Source organism: Oncorhynchus masou, chromosome 31 (genome assembly GCF_036934945.1).
Source record: "Oncorhynchus masou masou isolate Uvic2021 chromosome 31, UVic_Omas_1.1, whole genome shotgun sequence".
Classification (NCBI taxonomy): Eukaryota; Metazoa; Chordata; class Actinopteri; order Salmoniformes; family Salmonidae; genus Oncorhynchus; species Oncorhynchus masou.
This window is the reverse complement of record NC_088242.1, coordinates 88302926-88322593: the sequence shown is the minus strand read 5'-3', so window position 1 is coordinate 88322593 and position 19668 is coordinate 88302926. Positions and strand designations below refer to the sequence as shown.

The 19668-nt window shown below is 44.1% G+C and overlaps 1 protein-coding gene across 1 annotated transcript in view; it reads right to left on the bottom strand.

Moving 5' to 3' along the window:
* LOC135524709 (ephrin-A2-like) overlaps positions 1-19668 on the bottom strand; it is a 233415-nt gene that overhangs the window by 7848 nt on the left and 205899 nt on the right. The window contains exons 2-3 of the mRNA XM_064952476.1: positions 9102-9394; positions 1983-2048 (exon numbers count right to left, since the gene is read on the bottom strand). Of these exons, the coding sequence (XP_064808548.1) occupies positions 1983-2048; positions 9102-9394 (359 nt within the window). The remainder of the gene's footprint in view (positions 1-1982; positions 2049-9101; positions 9395-19668) is intronic.

The window sequence follows — 19668 nt, the reverse complement described above, 5'->3', positions numbered from 1 at the left end:
TGCTCTGCTGCCTGCTTCTGCAACAGATCTCTGTGGGAGCATCGGGCTTTGGTGAACGATGACTAGTTGAAGGTCAACAGAGTTCTGTGGGAGCATCGGGCTTTGGTGAACGATGACTAGTTGGAGGTCAACAGATCACTGTGGGAGCATCGGGCTTTGGTGAACGATGACTAGTTGGAGGTCAAGAGATCTCTGTGGGAGCATCAGGCTTTGGTGAACGATGACTAGTTGGAGGTCAACAGATCTCTGTGGGAGCATCGGGCTTTGGTGAACGATGACTAGTTGGAGGTCAACAGATCACTGTGGGAGCATCGGGCTTTGGTGAAGGATGACTAGTTGGAGGTCAACAGATCTCTGTGGGAGCATCGGGCTTTGGTGAACGATGACTAGTTGGAGGTCAACAGATCTCTGTGGGAGCATCGGGCTTTGGTGAACGATGACTAGTTGGAGGTCAACAGATCTGTGTGGGACACCACAGCATCCGGCTTTGATGAACGATGACTAGTTGGAGGTCAACAGATCTGTGTGGGACACCACAGCATCGGGCTTTGGTGAACGATGACTAGTTGGAGGTCAACAGATCTGTGTGGGACACCACAGCATCGGGCTTTGGTGAACGATGACTAGTTGCATCGTTGGAGGTCAACAGATCTGTGGGGACACCACAGCATCGGGCTTTGGTGAACGATGACTAGTTGGAGGTCAACAGATCTGTGTGGGACACCACAGCATCGGGCTTTGGTGAACGATGACTAGTTGGAGGTCAACAGATCTGTGTGGGACACCACAGCATCGGGCTTTGGTGAACGATGACATCGGAGGTCAACAGATTGGTGGGACACCACAGCATGGGCTTTGGTGAGTGACTGGAGGTCAACAGATCTGTGTGGGACACCACAGCATCGGGCTTTGGTGAACGATGACTAGTTGGAGGTCAACAGATCTGTGTGGGACACCACAGCATCGGGCTTTGGTGAACGATGACTAGTTGGAGGTCAACAGATCTGTGTGGGACACCACAGCATCGGGCTTTGGTGAACGATGACTAGTTGGAGGTCAACAGATCTGTGTGGGACACCACAGCATCGGGCTTTGGTGAACGATGACTAGTTGGAGGTCAAAGTTTGGATCGCTATCTGGCCCACGTCAGATTAATTATTTCTACCAGACTGTGAAAGCAGTAGCATCTACCTCTGACTGCAGTGTGTGTGTGTGTGTGTGTGTGTGTGTGTGTGTGTGTGTGTGTGTGTGTGTGTGTGTGTGTGTGTGTGTGTGTGTGTGTGTGTGTGTGTGTGTGTGTGTGTGTGTGTGTGTGTGTGTGTGTGTGTGTGTGTGTGTGTGTGTTTCATTACAGAGTCCTAGTGGTTTGACTCAAGAGGGCAGGGATCCTAAGCAGTCTTAAATAGGGGTCTGGATGATGGTGCTCTGAGCAAAGACAGAGATGGAATGAAGGTTTAACATCATCAATCACCAAGCAGAGGGCTTTGCAGGTTAGGCTCTGACCCACAGGTGGTCCTGCTGTTTGTCTACCATCCCTGGGTTAATATGGGTTCAGAATGAGAGATGTGGAACTATGCTGGGAAGGTTCACACATTTCACGGTTGAGGGCTCTCCAACTGCTTGGAGAGTGTCGCACCAAAACCTGCCTTGCCTCTACCCTCTATCATCTATCTGATCAGTTAACACATTTCTATCTATCTGATCAGTTAACACATTTCTATCTATTTGTAGACATTAATATATATTGATTTCTATACAGCAATATAATGCACAATGGGTGTGATGAAAAGCTCTACAACATCATGGAACGTGTTGCTGTCTCGTTTGCTGACTACACCCATTCTTCACAAGGCAGAATGAATGGCAAAGTTAGAAAGAGAAAGATGTTTTTGTTCTGAACAAAGGCCAGTGAAACTAAAATGGAGTGTAAGCAATTTCACAACGACATTCCCTAAAGACTGGATAGAGAAGAAAATACTCACTTGTGGGCTTGACATAGACTTTCAACTTCAAGCAGGGTTTACCGACAAGGTTAGGGTGTGGAGACGCTGGAACGAGAGAGAGAGAGAGAGAGAAAGAGAGAGAGAGAGAGTGAGAGAGAGGGATGTGTTTGTTAATGAATAACACATTCAAACACATTCAGCAACAGTTTATTTGTCAAATCTCTGAGAAAATAGCTCAAATTATACTGCCTGGGAAGAACAGTAAGTACGTTCCATTAGAGGGCTATAACTGACATGTCCCCTACACTCATTGGATCCAGATTTCACTGAGGTGATCCATCAGTCCTCTTTCAGTCCTCTTTCAGTCCTCTTTCAGTCCTCTTTCAATCCTCTTTCAGTCCTCTTTCAGTCCTCTTTCAGTCCTCTTTCAATCCTCTTTCAGTCTTCTTTCAGTCCTCTTTCAGTCCTCTTTCAGTCCTCTTTCAGTCTTCTTTCAGTCCTCTTTCAATCCTCTTTCAGTCCTCTTTCAGTCCTCTTTCAGTCCTCTTTCAGTCCTCTTTCAATCCTCTTTCAGTCCTCTTTCAATCCTCTTTCAGTCCTCTTTCAGTCCTCTTTCAGTCCTCTTTCAATCCTCTTTCAATCTTCTTTCAGTCTTCTTTCAATCCTCTTTCAGTCTTCTTTCAATCTTCTTTCAGTCCTCTTTCAGTCCTCTTTCAGTCCTCTTTCAGTCTTCTTTCAGTCTCCCCGCAAAATTAATTCACACCATTTTATAAGCAACCCGTTGAGGGGCAGGATGCAATTCTGTGTGAAAACAACGGTAACCAACTTGGTATTTTGTAACACCTGAGGAGTTTTTGACCCTTGTCTTCTTGTGTAACCCTGTCCCTCTAACAGTTGGAACACCGTGATGGCCAGGTGCTGCGTGTCCTGAGACGTTAGTTTTGCTCACTAATCACTGTAACTGGGACTGGGACTGGGAGTGCTAGGAACAAAACTCCACTACTTCACGGTCCAAGTTCCTCAGTTTACTCACCCACCATATGGCTCAGTAAGGAAAAACAACAAGCAACTCAGTGCAACCACTGATATGCTAATAGCATCACTGGAAAGAACCAAAACACCACAGCATCGGGAATAGCCAAAGAAAGAATAGCCCGACTGCTAAATAGTCAATTAATGGTACCCGAACTATCTGCACTGACTCTATCTTGCACGGATCCTATACACATTTACATACACTATACGCACACACAGACAAAACACACGCAAACTGACACACTCTTTAACACTCATCATTTGCTGCTGCTACTCTGTTCTTTATTTTACTCTTATTATTATCTATCCCGATGCCTAGTCACTTTACCCTGCCTTCATGTACATATCTACCTCAAATACCTTATTATTATCTATCCTGATGCCTAGTCACTTTACTCTGCCTTCATGTACACATCTACCTCAAATACATTATTATTATCTATCCTGATGCCTAGTCACTTTACCCTGCCTTCATGTACATATCTACCTCAAATACCTTATTATTATCTATCCTGATGCCTAGTCACTTTACCCTGCCTTCATGTACACATCTACCTCAAATACATTATTATTATCTATCCTGATGCCTAGTCACTTTACCCTGCCTTCATGTACATATCTACCTCAAATACCTTATTACTCTCTATCCTGATGCTTAGTCACTTTACCCTGCCTTCATGTACACATCTACCTCAAATACATTATTATTATCTATCCTGATGCCTAGTCACTTTACCCTGCCTTCATGTACATATCTACCTCAAATACCTTGTTATTATCTATCCTGATGCCTAGTCACTTTACCCTGCCTTCATGTACACATCTACTTCAAATAACTTATTATTATCTATCCTGATGCTTAGTCACTTTACCCTGCCTTCATGTACATATCTACCTCAAATACTTATTATTATCTATCCTGATGCCTAGTCACTTTACCCTGCCTTCATGTACATATCTACCTCAAATACCTTATTATTATCTATCCTGATGCCTAGTCACTTTACCCTGCCTTCATGTACATATCTACCTCAAATACCTTATTATTATCTATCCTGATGCCTAGTCACTTTACCCTGCCTTCATGTACATATCTACCTCAAATACCTTATTATTATCTATCCTATCCTGTCATTTACCCTGCCTTCATGTACATATCTACCTCAAATAGCTTATTATTATCTATCCTGATGCTTAGTCACTTTACCCTGCCTTCATGTACATATCTACTTCAAATAACTTATTATTATCTATCCTGATGCCTAGTCACTTTACCCTGCCTTCATGTACACATCTACCTCAAATACATTATTATTATCTATCCTGATGCCTAGTCACATTACCCTGCCTTCATCTACATATCTACCTCAAATACCTTATTATTATCTATTCTGATGCCTAGTCACTTTACCCTGCCTTCATGTACATATCTACCTCAAGTGACTCATACCTCTGCACATTGATCTGGTACTGATACTCCCTGTATATACCTCCATTATTGTGTATTTTATACCTTGTTACTATTTTTATTATTATTTAAAAATATTTTTAAACTGTTTTACATCGTTTTACTTTGGGATGGCTCGTTATCCATAAAATAACACTGGGAAGTTTTACATTTCACTGAAAAAATAACACTGTTTTACTTTCTACACCAGTTGTGATATGATTAGATTTGAACCAGCGAGAGAGCCAGAGAGAGACTTTGGGCCACAGAAGGTTGGTGGCACCTTAATTGGCGAGTTATCCATAAAATAACACTGACGGGCCATAAAATAACACTGATAATGGCTGGAGCAGAATTAAAATAACACTGTTTTACTCTGGAATGGTAACAAATACATCAAACGTTTTACTTTCTCTTGTTTCCATTCCTTTCGCTCCGTTCCAGTGATTGTTATGAGCCGTCCTCCCCTCAGCAGCCTCCACTGATTTGGACGTAGTGCTGCATTTTAACCTTGGAAAACTATTTTGTACTTTTGTCATTTCACTGTGGCAAATTATGTTTTACTTTGTCTCTCGGTATCCATAAAATAACACTGTTTTACTTTGTCTCTTGTTATCCATAAAATAACACCGTTTTACTTTGTCTCTTGTTATCCATAAAATAACACTGTTTTACTTTGTCCATAAAATAACTTTTTACTTTCTCTTGTTATCCATAAAATAACACTGTTTTACTCTGTCTCTTGTTATCCATAAAATAACACTGTTTTACTTTCTCTTGTTTTCCATAAAATAACACTGTTTTACTGTTTTCCATAAAATAACACTCTTTTATCCATAAAATAACACTGTTTTACTTTGTCTCTTGTTATCCATAAAATAACACTGTTTTACTTTTTGTTATCCATAAAATAACACTGTTTTACTCTTGTTATCCATAAAATAACACTTTCTTTTATCCATAAAATAACACTGTTTTACTCTTGTTTTATCCATAAAAATAACACTGTTTTACTTTGTCTCTTGTTATCCATAAAATAACATCCATAAAATAACACTGTTTTACTTTCTCTTATCCATAAAATAACACTGTTTTATTTCCATCCATAAAATAACACTGTTTTACTCTGTCTCTCGGTATCCATAAAATAACACTGTTTTACTTTCTCTTGTTATCCATAAAAAATAACACTGTTTTACTTTCTCTCTTGTTATCCATAAAATAACACTGTTTTACTCTTTTTTCTCTGTTATCCATAAAATAACACTGTTTTACTCACTGTTTTACTTTGTCTCTTGTTATCCATAAAATAACACTGTTTTACTTTCTCTTGTTATCCATAAAATAACACTTTGTCTCTTGTTATCTGTTTTACTTTCTCTTGTTATGTTATCCATAAAATAACACTGTTTTACTTTCTCTTGTTATCTAAAATAACACTGTTTTACGTCTCTTGTATCCATAAAATAACACTGTTTTACTTTCTCTTGTTATCCATAAAATAACACTGTTTTACTCTGTCTCTTGTTTTACTTTGTCTCAATAAAATAACACTGTTTTACTTTGTTATCCATAAAATAACACTTGTCTATCCATAAAATAACACTGTTTTACTCTGTCTCTTGTTATCCATAAAATAACACTGTTTTACTTTCTCTTGTTATCCATAAAATAACACTGTTTTACTTTGTCTCTTGTTATCCATAAAATAACACTGTTTTACTTTCTCTTGTTATCCATAAAATAACACTGTTTTACTTGTTATCCATAAAATAACACTGTTTTACTTTCTCTTGTTATCCATAAAATAACACTGTTTTACTTTGTCTCTTGTTATCCATAAAATAACACTGTTTTACTTTCTCTTGTTATCCATAAAATAACACTGTTTTACTCTGTCTCTCTGGTATCCATAAAATAACACTGTTATTACTTTTTACTTTGTCTCTTGTTATCCATAAAATAACACTGTTTTACTTTGTCTCTTTGTTATCCATAAAATAACACTGTTCTGTTTTACTTTGTCTCTTGTTATCCATAAAATAACACTGTTTTACTTTCTCTTGTTATACTTTTTACTCTTGTTATCAATAAAATAACACTGTTTTACTTTGTTATCCATAAAATAACTTTTTACTTGTTTTACTCTCTCTTGTTATCCATAAAATAACACTGTTATCCATAAAATAACACTGTTTTACTTTCTCTTTTTACTTTGTCTCTTGTTATCCATAAAATAACACTGTTTTACTTTCTCTCGGTATCCATAAAATAACACTGTTTTACTTTCTCTTGTTATAAAATAACACTGTTTTACTTTGTCTCTTGTTATCCATAAAATAACCTTAAAATAACACTTTTTACTTTCTCTTGTTATCCAAAATAACACTGTTTTACTTTGTCTCTTGTTATCCATAAAATAACACTGTTTTACTTTCTCTTGTTATCCATAAAATAACACTGTTTTAATCTGCCTCTCGGTATCCATAAAATAACACTGTATCCATAAAATAACACTGTTTTACTCTCTTGTTATCCAGAGGGGGTGGAGAAGGGGTTGGGGGCTAGGGGGATAGGGGTCTCTCGGTATTATGGGATAGAGGGGTAGGGGTTATCCATAAAATAACACTGGGGGGTATGGGTTTTACTTTGTCTCTTGTTATCCATAAAATAACACTGTTTTAGGGATGGGGGTTTTACTTTCTCTTGTTAGAGGGGTTTTACTTTGTGGAGAAGGGGTTGGGGGGTAGGGGGATAGGGGGTTATGGGATAGAGGTGTAGGGGTATAGGGGGGTAGGGAGGGATGGGGGTAGGGGGTAGAGGGATGGGGGAGAGGGATGGGGTGTAGGGGTAGAGGGATGGGGGTAGGGGGGGGTAGGGGGTAGAGGGATGGGGGAAAGGGGTAGGGGTAGAGGGATGGGGGAGAGGGGCAGGGGTAGGGGGTAGAGGGATGGGGGAAAGGGGTAGGGGGTAGGGGGTAGAGGGATGGGGGATAGGTAGAGGGATGGGGGAGAGGGGGTTAGAGGGTAGGGGGTAGAGGGATAGGGGGGGGGTAGAGGGGTAGGGGGGATAGGGGGTAAGGTTAGAGAGGGGGCAGGGGGTAGAGGAGGTTAGAGAGGTAGGGGGGGGGAGAGGATGTTAGAGAGGTAGGGGGTAGAGGAGGTTAGAGAGGTAGGGGGTAGAGAAGGTTAGAGAGGTAGTGGGTAGAGGAGGTTAGAGAGGTAGGGGGTAGAGGAGGTTAGAGAGGGAGGGGGTAGAGGAGGTTAGAGAGGTAGGGTGTAGAGGAGGTTAGAGAGGTAGGGGGTAGAGGAGGTTAGAGAGGGAGGGGGTAGAGGAGGTTAGAGAGGTAGGCGGTAGAGGAGGTTAGAGAGGTAGGGGGTAGAGGAGGTTAGAGAGGTAGGGGGTAGAGGAGGTTAGAGAGGTAGGGGGCTCAATGACTGGAAGTCTATGGGACCCATCACTGTGCTAACGCTAGTAGCAAACCCCCTTTCACAGGGCCTGTCTTGCACATGAACACACTGCACCTGGGACATGTGACCACGGAAGGGGAAAAACGCCGAAGCAGGAAAATGGGAAGTGGCGTGCATACCGCGACCTTGAAGTCAAAGTGGGCGTGTGTGGGTTTGATGCATCTGATAGGCAAGGTGTCACGTCTGTCTGGCCGTGTATAACCCGCAGTCCGGAGCCAGAAGGACACAATTACCCCCATCAAGTTCCCTTGGCTAAATATGATTTGACCAATCAGCATAATTTGAAGTGTTCTGCATGAGGTTGCCGGTAACTGGTTTTGCACCGATCACGCCCTGTGAAGCTAAGCACCCAGCTAATAGCTTGCTGCCATTTGACAAATTTGAATTTTAATCAAGGGGTGTAAGAAAATGGGATGCGCCGGGGCGCCACACAAAAGGATGGCAGGTCAGGCACAAAACACGTGGATGGACAAGTCAACCGGAATCTGGAGATAAACGATATGTCCGGGCTCCCCTCTGGTATGTTGTGATTGGTAACAGTCTGTTTGATTACGCCTCATGGCTTTATTTCACGCTCTATGATTTTCCCTGTAACAGCTTAATTACATTGCTTTTGCCACGTAACTATATTTTGTTTAAATTCAACTAATTAGATATCAAACCATTTGATATCAACTGGTTTGTAGTTATATTGAATTACTTCAAAGAAGTACCTGGTAACAATCGTTCTTTTCTAGTAAATAGAAGGTAAAGTTGGGTTTGACGCAGAATAATCATCCGCCACTTGTCTGTGTATACAGGCTGTGCTCTACCTCTCTGGCTCTCACACTGTGGTGTGAACAGACTGTTTCTGGTTGGTTCCTAGCTCTGGCACTAGCAGGGAGCCATGCATGAGAGCCAAATGAAACCACAAAGCAAAGCCTATTAATTAAACCCCTACCGCTATTTTGGCTTCCTCCCCTTCCTCCCCTGCTTCCCACCAAATGAGATCAAATCAACCTTCAAATGACCAGGAGACAAGTAGATCCGTCTGACATTCCCTGAACTTCATTAACTAAAGAGCGATGGGTTGACAGCGGTGAATATTCTTGAAGGGTTGCAGATGCTTCTGTTTGGTGTGGTAAGTCATTTCTTCTTCGCATATTCTTTTCTCTACCTGACTTGGGAACATAACCAGTGTGGGGGTAAATCAAATGTTCTACTTACAGATGTAGTAGTACTCGTGACCCGGCCGGAACTCAAACCCTAGTGAGAAGGGAGTGAAGAGCTGGAACTTCTCGGAGAACTTGAGCGGTCCGTTGGGGCTCTGTGGCCGGTTGCACTCCCAGCGCTTGAAGCCCTTCATGCGGTGGTCGCAGGTGGTGTAGCCGTCGTAGTTGACCATGAAGAGGATGTAACGCTCCATGCGCTCCAGGGGGAGCGGGTCCTCGTAGTGGGGGCAGTAGATGTCCAGGTAGTCGTTGATGGCCACCTCCACGGTGTACTCCCCATGGAGAAACCTGCAGATGAGACAGAGGCTAAATATTAACATCAACTGTTTTATAAACATGTAATATAGGCAGGTACTCTAACAGAGCTCCAGATGAAACATCGTTAAAGTGGCCAATGTTGCTCCCCCTGAGTGACCCAACTAAATGACTATGCATTCCACCTAAAGCACTCTCAACGACAGACTTGGGCCCAAAACACTACCTATCAACAGCACCTATCGTCCATCTGATAAATACTAATACAGAAAGGTATAAAGACAGCATAACATGGTGCTAATATTCTATGGACAAAGGAGCTGGGTGAGGAGGATGAGGAAGAGGTGGTGAATTGGTGCAGAAGGAGGACAACGGCCTGGAGGCAGGGGTTCACAGAGTGAACCCCTTCATTAAGCTCTTTCACAAGGCCCTGGCTCTCGCCCAGCTATGGCCAAATGACTGTCGCCCATGGCTATTTCGATACAAATTGAGCACCTGCACGATGGTGCATGTTTACAGGGAGCTATACTGCCCTTGCCCCCATGGCTATTCGCTCCATCGCGCGGGGCCAAGTGAAACGCAAGCACACAAATCATAGCTTAGAAGACGATTGCGTGGCTCCATCTCCACTTTTTACAGGCCCTAGTCCTCTGTCTGGCTCAATCACACTACATGTGGATTTTCCTAATAGTATTGCGGAAGTAACAAGTCGTTTGGGGGCATCGGGGGGCACGTGCTACGCCACTGCTTATAACTATAGGTTAAGTATAACTGTAAGAAATCTAAGATGTGTCAAATAAATGATATCCCGCTCAGGGCTCAGATCTGCATTTGGTTTGTTCCCTTACTAGTTATGTGTCAAGATCAACATCCCTGTTTGCCTACTTTTTAAATTTGTAAATAACTCATTTTGGGGAAAAAGTTGTCGTTTTTAGTGCCCCTTGTGTGCACATTCGGTAACTTCGTATTAGAGGTCGACCGATTATGATTTTTCAACGCCGATACCGATTGTTGGAGGACCAAAAAAGCCGATACCAATTAAATCGGCTGATTTTTATTTATTTATTTGTAATAATGACAATTAAAATACTGAATGAATACTTATTTTAACTTAATATAATACATTAATAAAATCAATTTAGCCTCAAGTAAATAAAGAAACATGTTCAATTTAGTTTAAATAATGCAAAAAAGTGTTATAGAAGAAAGAAAAAGTGCAATATGTGCTATGTAAGAATGCTAACATTTCAGTTCCTTGCTCAGAACATGAGAACATATGAAAGCTGGTGGTTCCTTTTAACATGAGTCTTCAATATTCCCAGGTAAGAAGTTTAAGGTTGTAGTTATTATAGGAATTATAGGACTATTTCCCTCTATACCATTTGTATTTCATTAACCTTTGACTATTGGATGTTCTTATAGGCACTTTAGTATTGGTAGTGTAACAGTATAGCTTCCGTCCCTCTCCTCGCTCCTCCCTGGGCTCGAACCAGCAACACAACGACCCACAGCCACCATCGAAGCAGCGTTACCTATGCAGCGCAAGGGAAACAACCACTCCAAGGCTCAGAGCGAGTGACGTTTGAAACGCTATTAGCGAGCGCTAACTAGCTAGCCATTTCACTTTGGTTATACCAGCCTCATCTCGGGAGTTGATAGGCTTGAAGTCATAAACAGCGCAATGCTTGACGCTCAACAAAGAGCTGCTGGCAAAACGCACGGAAGTGCTGTTTGAATGAATGTTTACGCACCTGCTTCTGCCTACCGCCACTCAGTCAGATACTTAGATACTTATATGCTTGGATGCTCAGTCAGATTATATGCAATGCAGCACATGCTAGATAATATCTAGTAATATCATCAGTCACCATGTGTAGTTAACTAGTGATTATGATTGATTCTTTTTTTAAAGATAAGTTTAATGCTAGCTAGCAGCTTACCTTGGCTTACTGCATTCGCGTAACAGGCCTTGTGGAGTACAACGAGTGAGAGGCAGGTCGTTATTGCGTTGGACTAGTTAACTGTAAGGTTGCAAGAATGGATCCCTCGAGCTGACAAGGTGAAAATCTGTCGTTCTGCCCCTGAACAAGGCAGTTAACCCACCGTTCCTAGGCGTCATTGAAAATAAGAATGTGTCCTTAACTGACTTATCTAGTTAATAAATAAAGGTATAAAAAATAAAAAAAACAAAATCGGCAAATCGGCGCCCAAAAACACAGATTTCCAATTGTTATGAAAACTTGAAATTGGCCCTAATTAATCGGCCATTTCGATTAATCGGTCGACCTCTACTTCGTATATACCCCGGTAGAGAAACGGTATAAACATCTATGTACGGCCCAACCATATACAACCATGGTTTACACATCAGAACTGTTTTCATACATGTGAAATCTGGTCTTGGTGTGTGTACTGTATTTGTACTGTGTACTGTGTACTGTGTTTCGTAATTAACCACATAAACTCTGAAGCCAATATGTGAAAAGTTTTTACACACTGACCCCAAATTCACAGACTGACCCGTGAATAAGTCACCCCCAAAGAGTCCCCATTGGACGGTGCGCCACTTCTCCATCTCAAAAGTCCTTATCAGTCGTGCCATGAGGCCCATAATCCTTCAAAGGGCTTTGATGGGGAGAAGTGACAACGCCATTTTGAGTCTTGTAGTGATAAACCCGTGCACAAACACCAGCCATGTTGGTGAACGTATCGCCAGATCAGTTGCAGCTCGTGGGCTCAGAGCGTGGAAAAGTGAGGGGGCAAAGGGGACCACCAGGGGGGTAAGATGGGGGTACGGGTTATGGAGGGGGAGAATGGAGTTGCAGGCAGGCCTAGCATCAGATGACAGCTAATCTGAGGGGGTTGGAATTAGTGTAAGAGGGGCCTATCCAGCTGCTGTGTGAGGATCTTCTGCAGTCCCCCCTCCCCCTCCCCCTCCCTGCCAGCTGCTGTGTGAGGATCTTCTCAAGTCCCCCCCCTCCCCCTCCCCCTCCCTGCCAGCTGCTGTGTGAAGATCTTCTCCAGTCCCCCTCCCTTCCCCTCCCCCTCCCTGCCAGCTGCTGTGTGAGGATCTTCTCCAGTCCCCCGCCTACTACCCCCCTCCCTCTGCTACATTCCCCCCCAACCCACGTTCAGGATTCAAATAGTGCTTGCAAACTCCCTCCTTTCCCTCTCTGCAGATTGCCAGGTATTAATGGCCAGTGGGGGTAGATTGCCAGTCATTAAGGGCCAGTGGAGGCAGATTGCCAGTCATTAATGGCCAGTGGGGGTAGATTGCCAGTCATTAAGGGCCAGTGGGGGCAGATTGCCAGTCATTAATGGCCAGTGGAGGCAGATTGCCAGGTATTAATGGCCGGTGGGGGCAGATTGCCAGTCATTAATGGCCAGTGGAGGCAGATTGCCAGGTATTAATGGCCGGTGGGGGCAGATTGCCAGTCATTAATGGCCAGTGGAGGCAGATTGCCATTCATTAATGGCCAGTGGGGGCAGATTGCCAGGTATGAATGGCCGGTGGGGGCAGATTGCCAGTCATTAATTGCCAGTGGGGGCAGATTGCCAGGTATTAATGGCCGGTGGGGGCAGATTGCCAGTCATTAAGGGCCAGTGGAGACAGATTGTCATCATTAATGGCCAGTGGGGGCAGATTACCAGTCATTAAGGGCCAGTGGAGACAGATTGTCATCATTAATGGCCAGTGGAGGCAGATTTCCAGTCATTAATAGCCAGTGGGGGCAGATTGCCAGGTATGAATGGCCGGTGGGGGCAGATTGCCAGGTATTAATGGCCGGTGGGGGCAGATTGCCAGGTATTAATGGCCAGTGGGGGCAGATTGCCAGTCATTAATGGCCAGTGGAGGCAGATTGCCACATTACATTACATTTAAGATTGCCAGTCATTAAGGGCCAGTGGAGACAGATTGTCATCATCAATGGCCAGTGGAGGCAGATTTCCAGTCATTAATAGCCAGTGGAGGCAGATTGCCAGGTATGAATGGCCAGTGGAGGCAGATTGCCAGGTCATTAATGGCCAGCAGAGGCAGATTGTCCGGTATTAATGGCCAGTGGGGGCAGATTGCCAGTCATTAATGGCCAGTGGAGGCAGATTGCCATCATTACATTACATTTAAGATTGCCAGTCATTAAGGGCCAGTGGAGACAGATTGTCATCATCAATGGCCAGTGGGGGCAGATTACCAGTCATTAAAGGCCAGTGGAGACAGATTGTCATCATTAATGGCCAGTGGAGGCAGATTGCCTAGTCATTGAGTGGCCATGGGGCAGTCACTAAGGGCCAGCAGAGGCAGATTGTCCGTTATTAGTGGCCAGTGGGGGCAGATTTCCAGTCATTAATGGCCAGTGGAGGCAGACTGCCATCATTAATGGCCAGTGGAGGCAGATTTCCAGTCATTAATAGCCAGTGGAGGCAGATTGCCAGTCATTAATGGCCAGTGGAGGCAGATTGCCAGTCATTAAAGGCCAGTGGAGGCAGATTGCCACATTACATTACATTTAAGATTGCCAGTCATTAAGGGCCAGTGGAGACAGATTGTCATCATCAATGGCCAGTGGAGGCAGATTTCCAGTCATTAATAGCCAGTGGGGGCAGATTGCCAGGTATGAATGGCCGGTGGGGGCAGATTGCCAGGTATTAATGGCCGGTGGGGGCAGATTGCCAGGTATTAATGGCCAGTGGGGGCAGATTGCCAGTCATTAATGGCCAGTGGAGGCAGATTGCCACATTACATTACATTTAAGATTGCCAGTCATTAAGGGCCAGTGGAGACAGATTGTCATCATCAATGGCCAGTGGGGGCAGATTACCAGTCATTAAAGGCCAGTGGAGACAGATTGTCATCATTAATGGCCAGTGGAGGCAGATTGCCAGTCACTAAGGGCCAGCAGAGGCAGATTGTCCGTTATTAGTGGCCAGTGGGGGCAGATTTCCAGTCATTAATGGCCAGTGGAGGCAGACTGCCATCATTAATGGCCAGTGGAGGCAGATTTCCAGTCATTAATAGCCAGTGGAGGCAGATTGCCAGTCATTAATGGCCAGTGGAGGCAGATTGCCAGTCATTAAAGGCCAGTGGAAGCAGAATGCCAGTCACTAAGGGCCAGTGGGGGCAGATTGCTAGTCATTAGTGGCCAGTGGGGGCAGATTGCCAGTCATTAATTGCCAGTGGGGACAGATTGCCAGTCATTAAGGGCCAGCAGAGGCAGATTGTCCGTTATTAATGGCCAGTGGGGGCAGATTGCCAGTCATTAATGGCCAGTGGGGGCAGATTGCCAGTCATTAGTGGCCAGTGGGGGCAGATTGTCATCATTAATGGCCAGCGGAGGCAGATTGCCAGTCATTAAGGGCCAGTGGGGGCAGATTGCCAGTCATTAGTGGCCATTCGGTAACTTTGTATTAGAGGTTGACCGATTATGATTTTTCAACGCCGATACCGATTGTTGGAGGACCAAAAAAGTCGATACCAATTAATCGGCTGATTTTTATTTATTTATTTGTAATAATGACAATTAAAATACTGAATGAACACTTATTTTAACTTAATATAATACATTAATCAAATCAATTTAGCCTCAAGTAAATAAAGAAACATGTTCAATTTAGTTTAAATAATGCAAAAAATGTGTTATAGAAGAAAGAAAAAGTGCAATATGTGCTATGTAAGAATGCTAACGTTTCAGTTCCTTGCTCTGCCCCTGAACAGGCAGTTAACACACTGTTCCTAGGCCATCATTGAAAATAAGAATTTGTTCTTAACTGACTTGCCTAGTAAAATAAAGGTAAAAAAAAATAAAAAAATATTGCCAGTCATTAATGGCCGGTGGGGGCAGATTGCCAGTCATTAATGGCCAGTGGGGGCAGATTGCCAGTCATTAATGGCCGGTGGGGGCAGATTGCCAGTCATTAAGGGCCAGTGGGGGCAGATTGCCAGTCATTAGTGGCCAGTGGGGGCAGATTGCCAGTCATTAAGGGCCAGTGGGGGCAGATTGCCAGTCATTAGTGGCCAGTGGGGGCAGATTGCCAGTCATTAGTGGCCAGTGGGGGCAGATTGCCAGTCATTAAGGGCCAGTGGGGGCAGATTGCCAGTCATTAAGGGCCAGTGGGGGCAGATTGCCAGTCAGTAGTGGCCAGTGGGGGCAGATTGCCAGTCATTAGTGGCCAGTGGGGGCAGATTGCCAGTCATTAATGGCCAGTGGGGGCAGATTGCCAGTCATTAATGGCCGGTGGGGGCAGATTGCCAGTCATTAATGGCCAGTGGGGGCAGATTGCCAGTCATTAATGGCCAGTGGAGACAGATTGCCGGTCAGTGGGGGCAGATTGCCAGTCATTAATGGCCAGTGGGGGCAGATTGCCAGTCATTAATGGCTAGTGGGGACAGATTGCCATCATTAAGGGCCAGTGGGGGCAGATTGCCAGTCATTAATGGCCAGTGGGGGCAGATTGCCATCATTAAGGGCCAGTGGGGGCAGATTGCCAGTCATTAATGGCCAGTGGGGGCAGATTGCCAGTCATTAATGGCCAGTGGGGGCAGATTGCCAGTCATTAATGGCCAGTGGGGACAGATTGCCATCATTAAGGGCCAGTGGGGGCAGATTGCCAGTCATTAATGGCCAGTGGGGGCAGATTGCCAGTCATTAATGGCCAGTGGGGGCAGATTGCCAGTCATTAATGGCCAGTGGGGACAGATTGCCATCATTAAGGGCCAGTGGTGGCAGATTGCCAGTCATTAATGGCCAGTGGTGGCAGATTGCCAGTCAATAAGGGCCAGTGGAGTCAGGAAATTACCTCGTTAAGCAATAAGGTGGGAGGAGAGGAACAATATCAGATCCGAATATCAATAAAACAGCAGCCATGGGTGTGTGTCGTGTAAAGTTGTGTGTGTGTGTGTATGTATGTGTGTGTGTGTGTTTAGATAGCTGGCAAGACTCAATTACCAGTCTGAAATGTTTTAACTGACATGGGCTAATTGAGTGACTGTCAGTGTGTGCCCTTAATGTAACAAAAGGAAAACTGAGTTTTGAAATTGCATCTGGTGTATTCTACTATTTATCAACAGTTCGTTTTTTAAAATTGAAAAACATTACAGAGGTGCGGACTCGGTGATCTCATATGTACTGTAGTTACGGCCCTGTGTGTACTAGCTAGCTAATGTGTACTCGGTGGCTGCATACGTAACAGTGGTTAAAATAATTCCCTGGATCATAGCTAGTGAGCCGACTGGTATGCACGTAGCACACTGACACCCTGGAACAAAGCTACTGACTCATGCGATATACCTGACTAACACATTTCTACAGGTTGTACGCACACATACCATCTGAGATGCACACATACCATCTGAGATGCACACATACCATCTGAGATGCACACATACCATCTGAGATGCACACATACCATCTGAGATGCACACATACCATCTGAGATGCACACATACCATCTGAGATGCACACATACCATCTGAGATGCACACATACCATCTGAGATGCAAACATACCATCTGAGACGTAAACATACCATCTGAGATGCAAACATACCATCTGAGACGTAAACATACCATCTGAGCTGCAAACATACCATCTGAGACGTAAACATACCATCTGAAACACAAACATACCATCTGAAACACAAACATACCATCTGAAACACAAACATACCATCTGAAACACAAACATACCATCTGAGAGGCACACATACCATCTGAGCTGCAAACATACCATCTGAGACGTAAACATACCATCTGAAACACAAACATACCATCTGAAACACAAACATACCATCTGAAACACAAACATACCATCTGAGACGTAAACATACCATCTGAAACACAAACATACCATCTGAAACACAAACATACCATCTGAAACACAAACATACCATCTGAAACACAAACATACCATCTGAGCTGCAAACATACCATCTGAAACACAAACATACCATCTGAAACACAAACATACCATCTGAAACACAAGTGCATGGAAAGCTGGATGCTTCTCTGATGATTTGCTATGACAGCCTATAAACACGCACTAGCGCCTGGCCCAGCCTCTTCAAGACGTGGATGTAGATTAAGGCAGCCCCCCACACCTCTCTGATTCATAGTTAACTGGGTTAAATGCGGAAGACACATTTCAGTTGAAGGCATTCAGTTGTACAACTAACTAGGTATCTCCCTTTCCCTTTCTGTTTCCCTTCCACACACCAAACATGTTGTCACAACATTCTCACTGCCCTCAATACAACGTGGACAAGCAAGCCCCATGCATGGCGGCCATTTTTTAAACCACCCGTCCCATTCCTCTGAGACCAGAAACACATGGTGGTGATTGATCAATTTAGCTTTCAAACTACGAAAAAAAGCTGGGGTGAGTTCCTGGACTTTGAAAGCTCCCAGAGAGTTTCAGTCTTCACAGTCGGTCTGACCACCAACAAACCCCCGCGGGAGCTTAATTAATCAGGCCCAATGTTTATAAGTGCATTATAAAGTGTTTATACCTGGGCGATTTAGGAGGGCTGAACTTTAAATGCCGGCCTGGGTTTCTTGGAAGTTTTTTTGAAGACCACTTTTTCTCTGATCTAATGTCTTGTCAAGCTCGGCTAGGCCCTGGCAGTGTGCTTTAACTCGGCCCCTCTTTATGACTTCATGGGATACATGTTTGTTCGTAAGGCTGTCTGCTTTTGAAGCCATGCATGCAGGAAGAAGCCATCTGCAAAGGGGAGACGTCAGAACCAAACAAGCACATCTGATGGGACAGCCTGGGTCATTTACAACGCTATTCTGACTTCTTAAGGCTTCAGGGGGTGAAAAGGAGCTAGGATATGCTCTCTTCTGTACTACCAGGAATTCTACAACGTCTCTTAAAGCTAAAAGGGATAGATCAATAAAATGGATATGAAAAAAACTACCACTGTAAATTGAAGCTCTATACTTTCAATGTCTAACAACGATTATGTTGTTTAAAGGGGATTTACAAATCAGACATTAAAAATGGCAATAGTGAATTTCAAAATGTCGATACAGTAAACTACTACTTTTAAAGTAAGAATACGTTAGGACAACATTGTGACCAATACCTTAAAGCTTGCAGCACCATCACCCATAGAAGAGAGCATGTGACCAAACATATCAGAACTTCCTGGCCACCTGGACTAATGAGATGATGTGAGTGGAGAGAGAAAGAGACAGGATACAATAGAAAACAGACCTTTCCCCTCCTAGCATTCCTTTCCCTTTCTCTCTCTCCCTCCCTTGTGGACCAGTTCAACCCACCACCAGGCATGTGCTCTCCATGCCACCTGCTCCACCCTTCCGACAGAGAACTCCAGCTGCTTGTCTGCAGAACACACTTTACAAGACAAACCACCGGCCAGGCCGAATAAATCACAGGATGGTGGTGGTGGTGGTGGTGTGTGTGTGTGTGTGGATGGGGGCCCCAAGGGGTAGATCATTTCTCTTTAGTTTGTGTCTACAGTACCCCAGATTCCTCACCTTACAGCCCTTTAATGCGTCTTTAATGCCTGCACCAATCTGTGTATAGACTCTGGAAGCATGACGTATGCTATTGTTCATTTGTTTGTGGCATTTGTCCTGGAATTCCAGGATCAACAGCAAAAAGCCGAACCAGGTTGGTTTACATTGTGAATATTTTGGCAGAAGTTGGTATATGTTTTCTGGTGGTTGCCAGGACGTGAAAATTACGTTACTTAAATGTTTTTTTTACCTCCGCCGTCCGCCCCTCCATTTTTCACACACAGCCAAAGCAAACAGGGGAATTTACTCTGCAATTAACCGATGACCTGGGCAAGTTGACTTAATACAAACAAATGGACTTAATAGCTTGACACAACCCTTTTAAACACTTCAAACCCATTTTTCATCACCACTTCATCTGATTACATTGGAGCCCCGGTCTAGGCCTTCCTGCCCACAGCAACATCCAATCCAGGATCTAGCTAGGGCTGTAACATTTGTCACCAGTATTCTCACTCGTTTTCTGGTGCGAGCCCAATATAAGCACGTTAGCATTAGCGATTTGGCTGGAGAGTTTCATGAGTTTCAGAGTCATGTAACTGACGTGTCTCTGTGTTTATAATTGAATGAGTTGGAGGGTTGTGGTGATGGTGGGTGAGAGGGAGAGAGACAGGACAGGAGCGGGTGCTAGGCTGGGGGGGGAGAATGGCCCTTTGTGCTCTCACTGAGGCCTGTCTGGAAGCCATTTCCACGTGTTAGTCCTCTGGCCCAGCCTGCATCTGGAGCCCACCACTCACCATGTGGAACGTGTTTATTGTTCTTTGTGTCA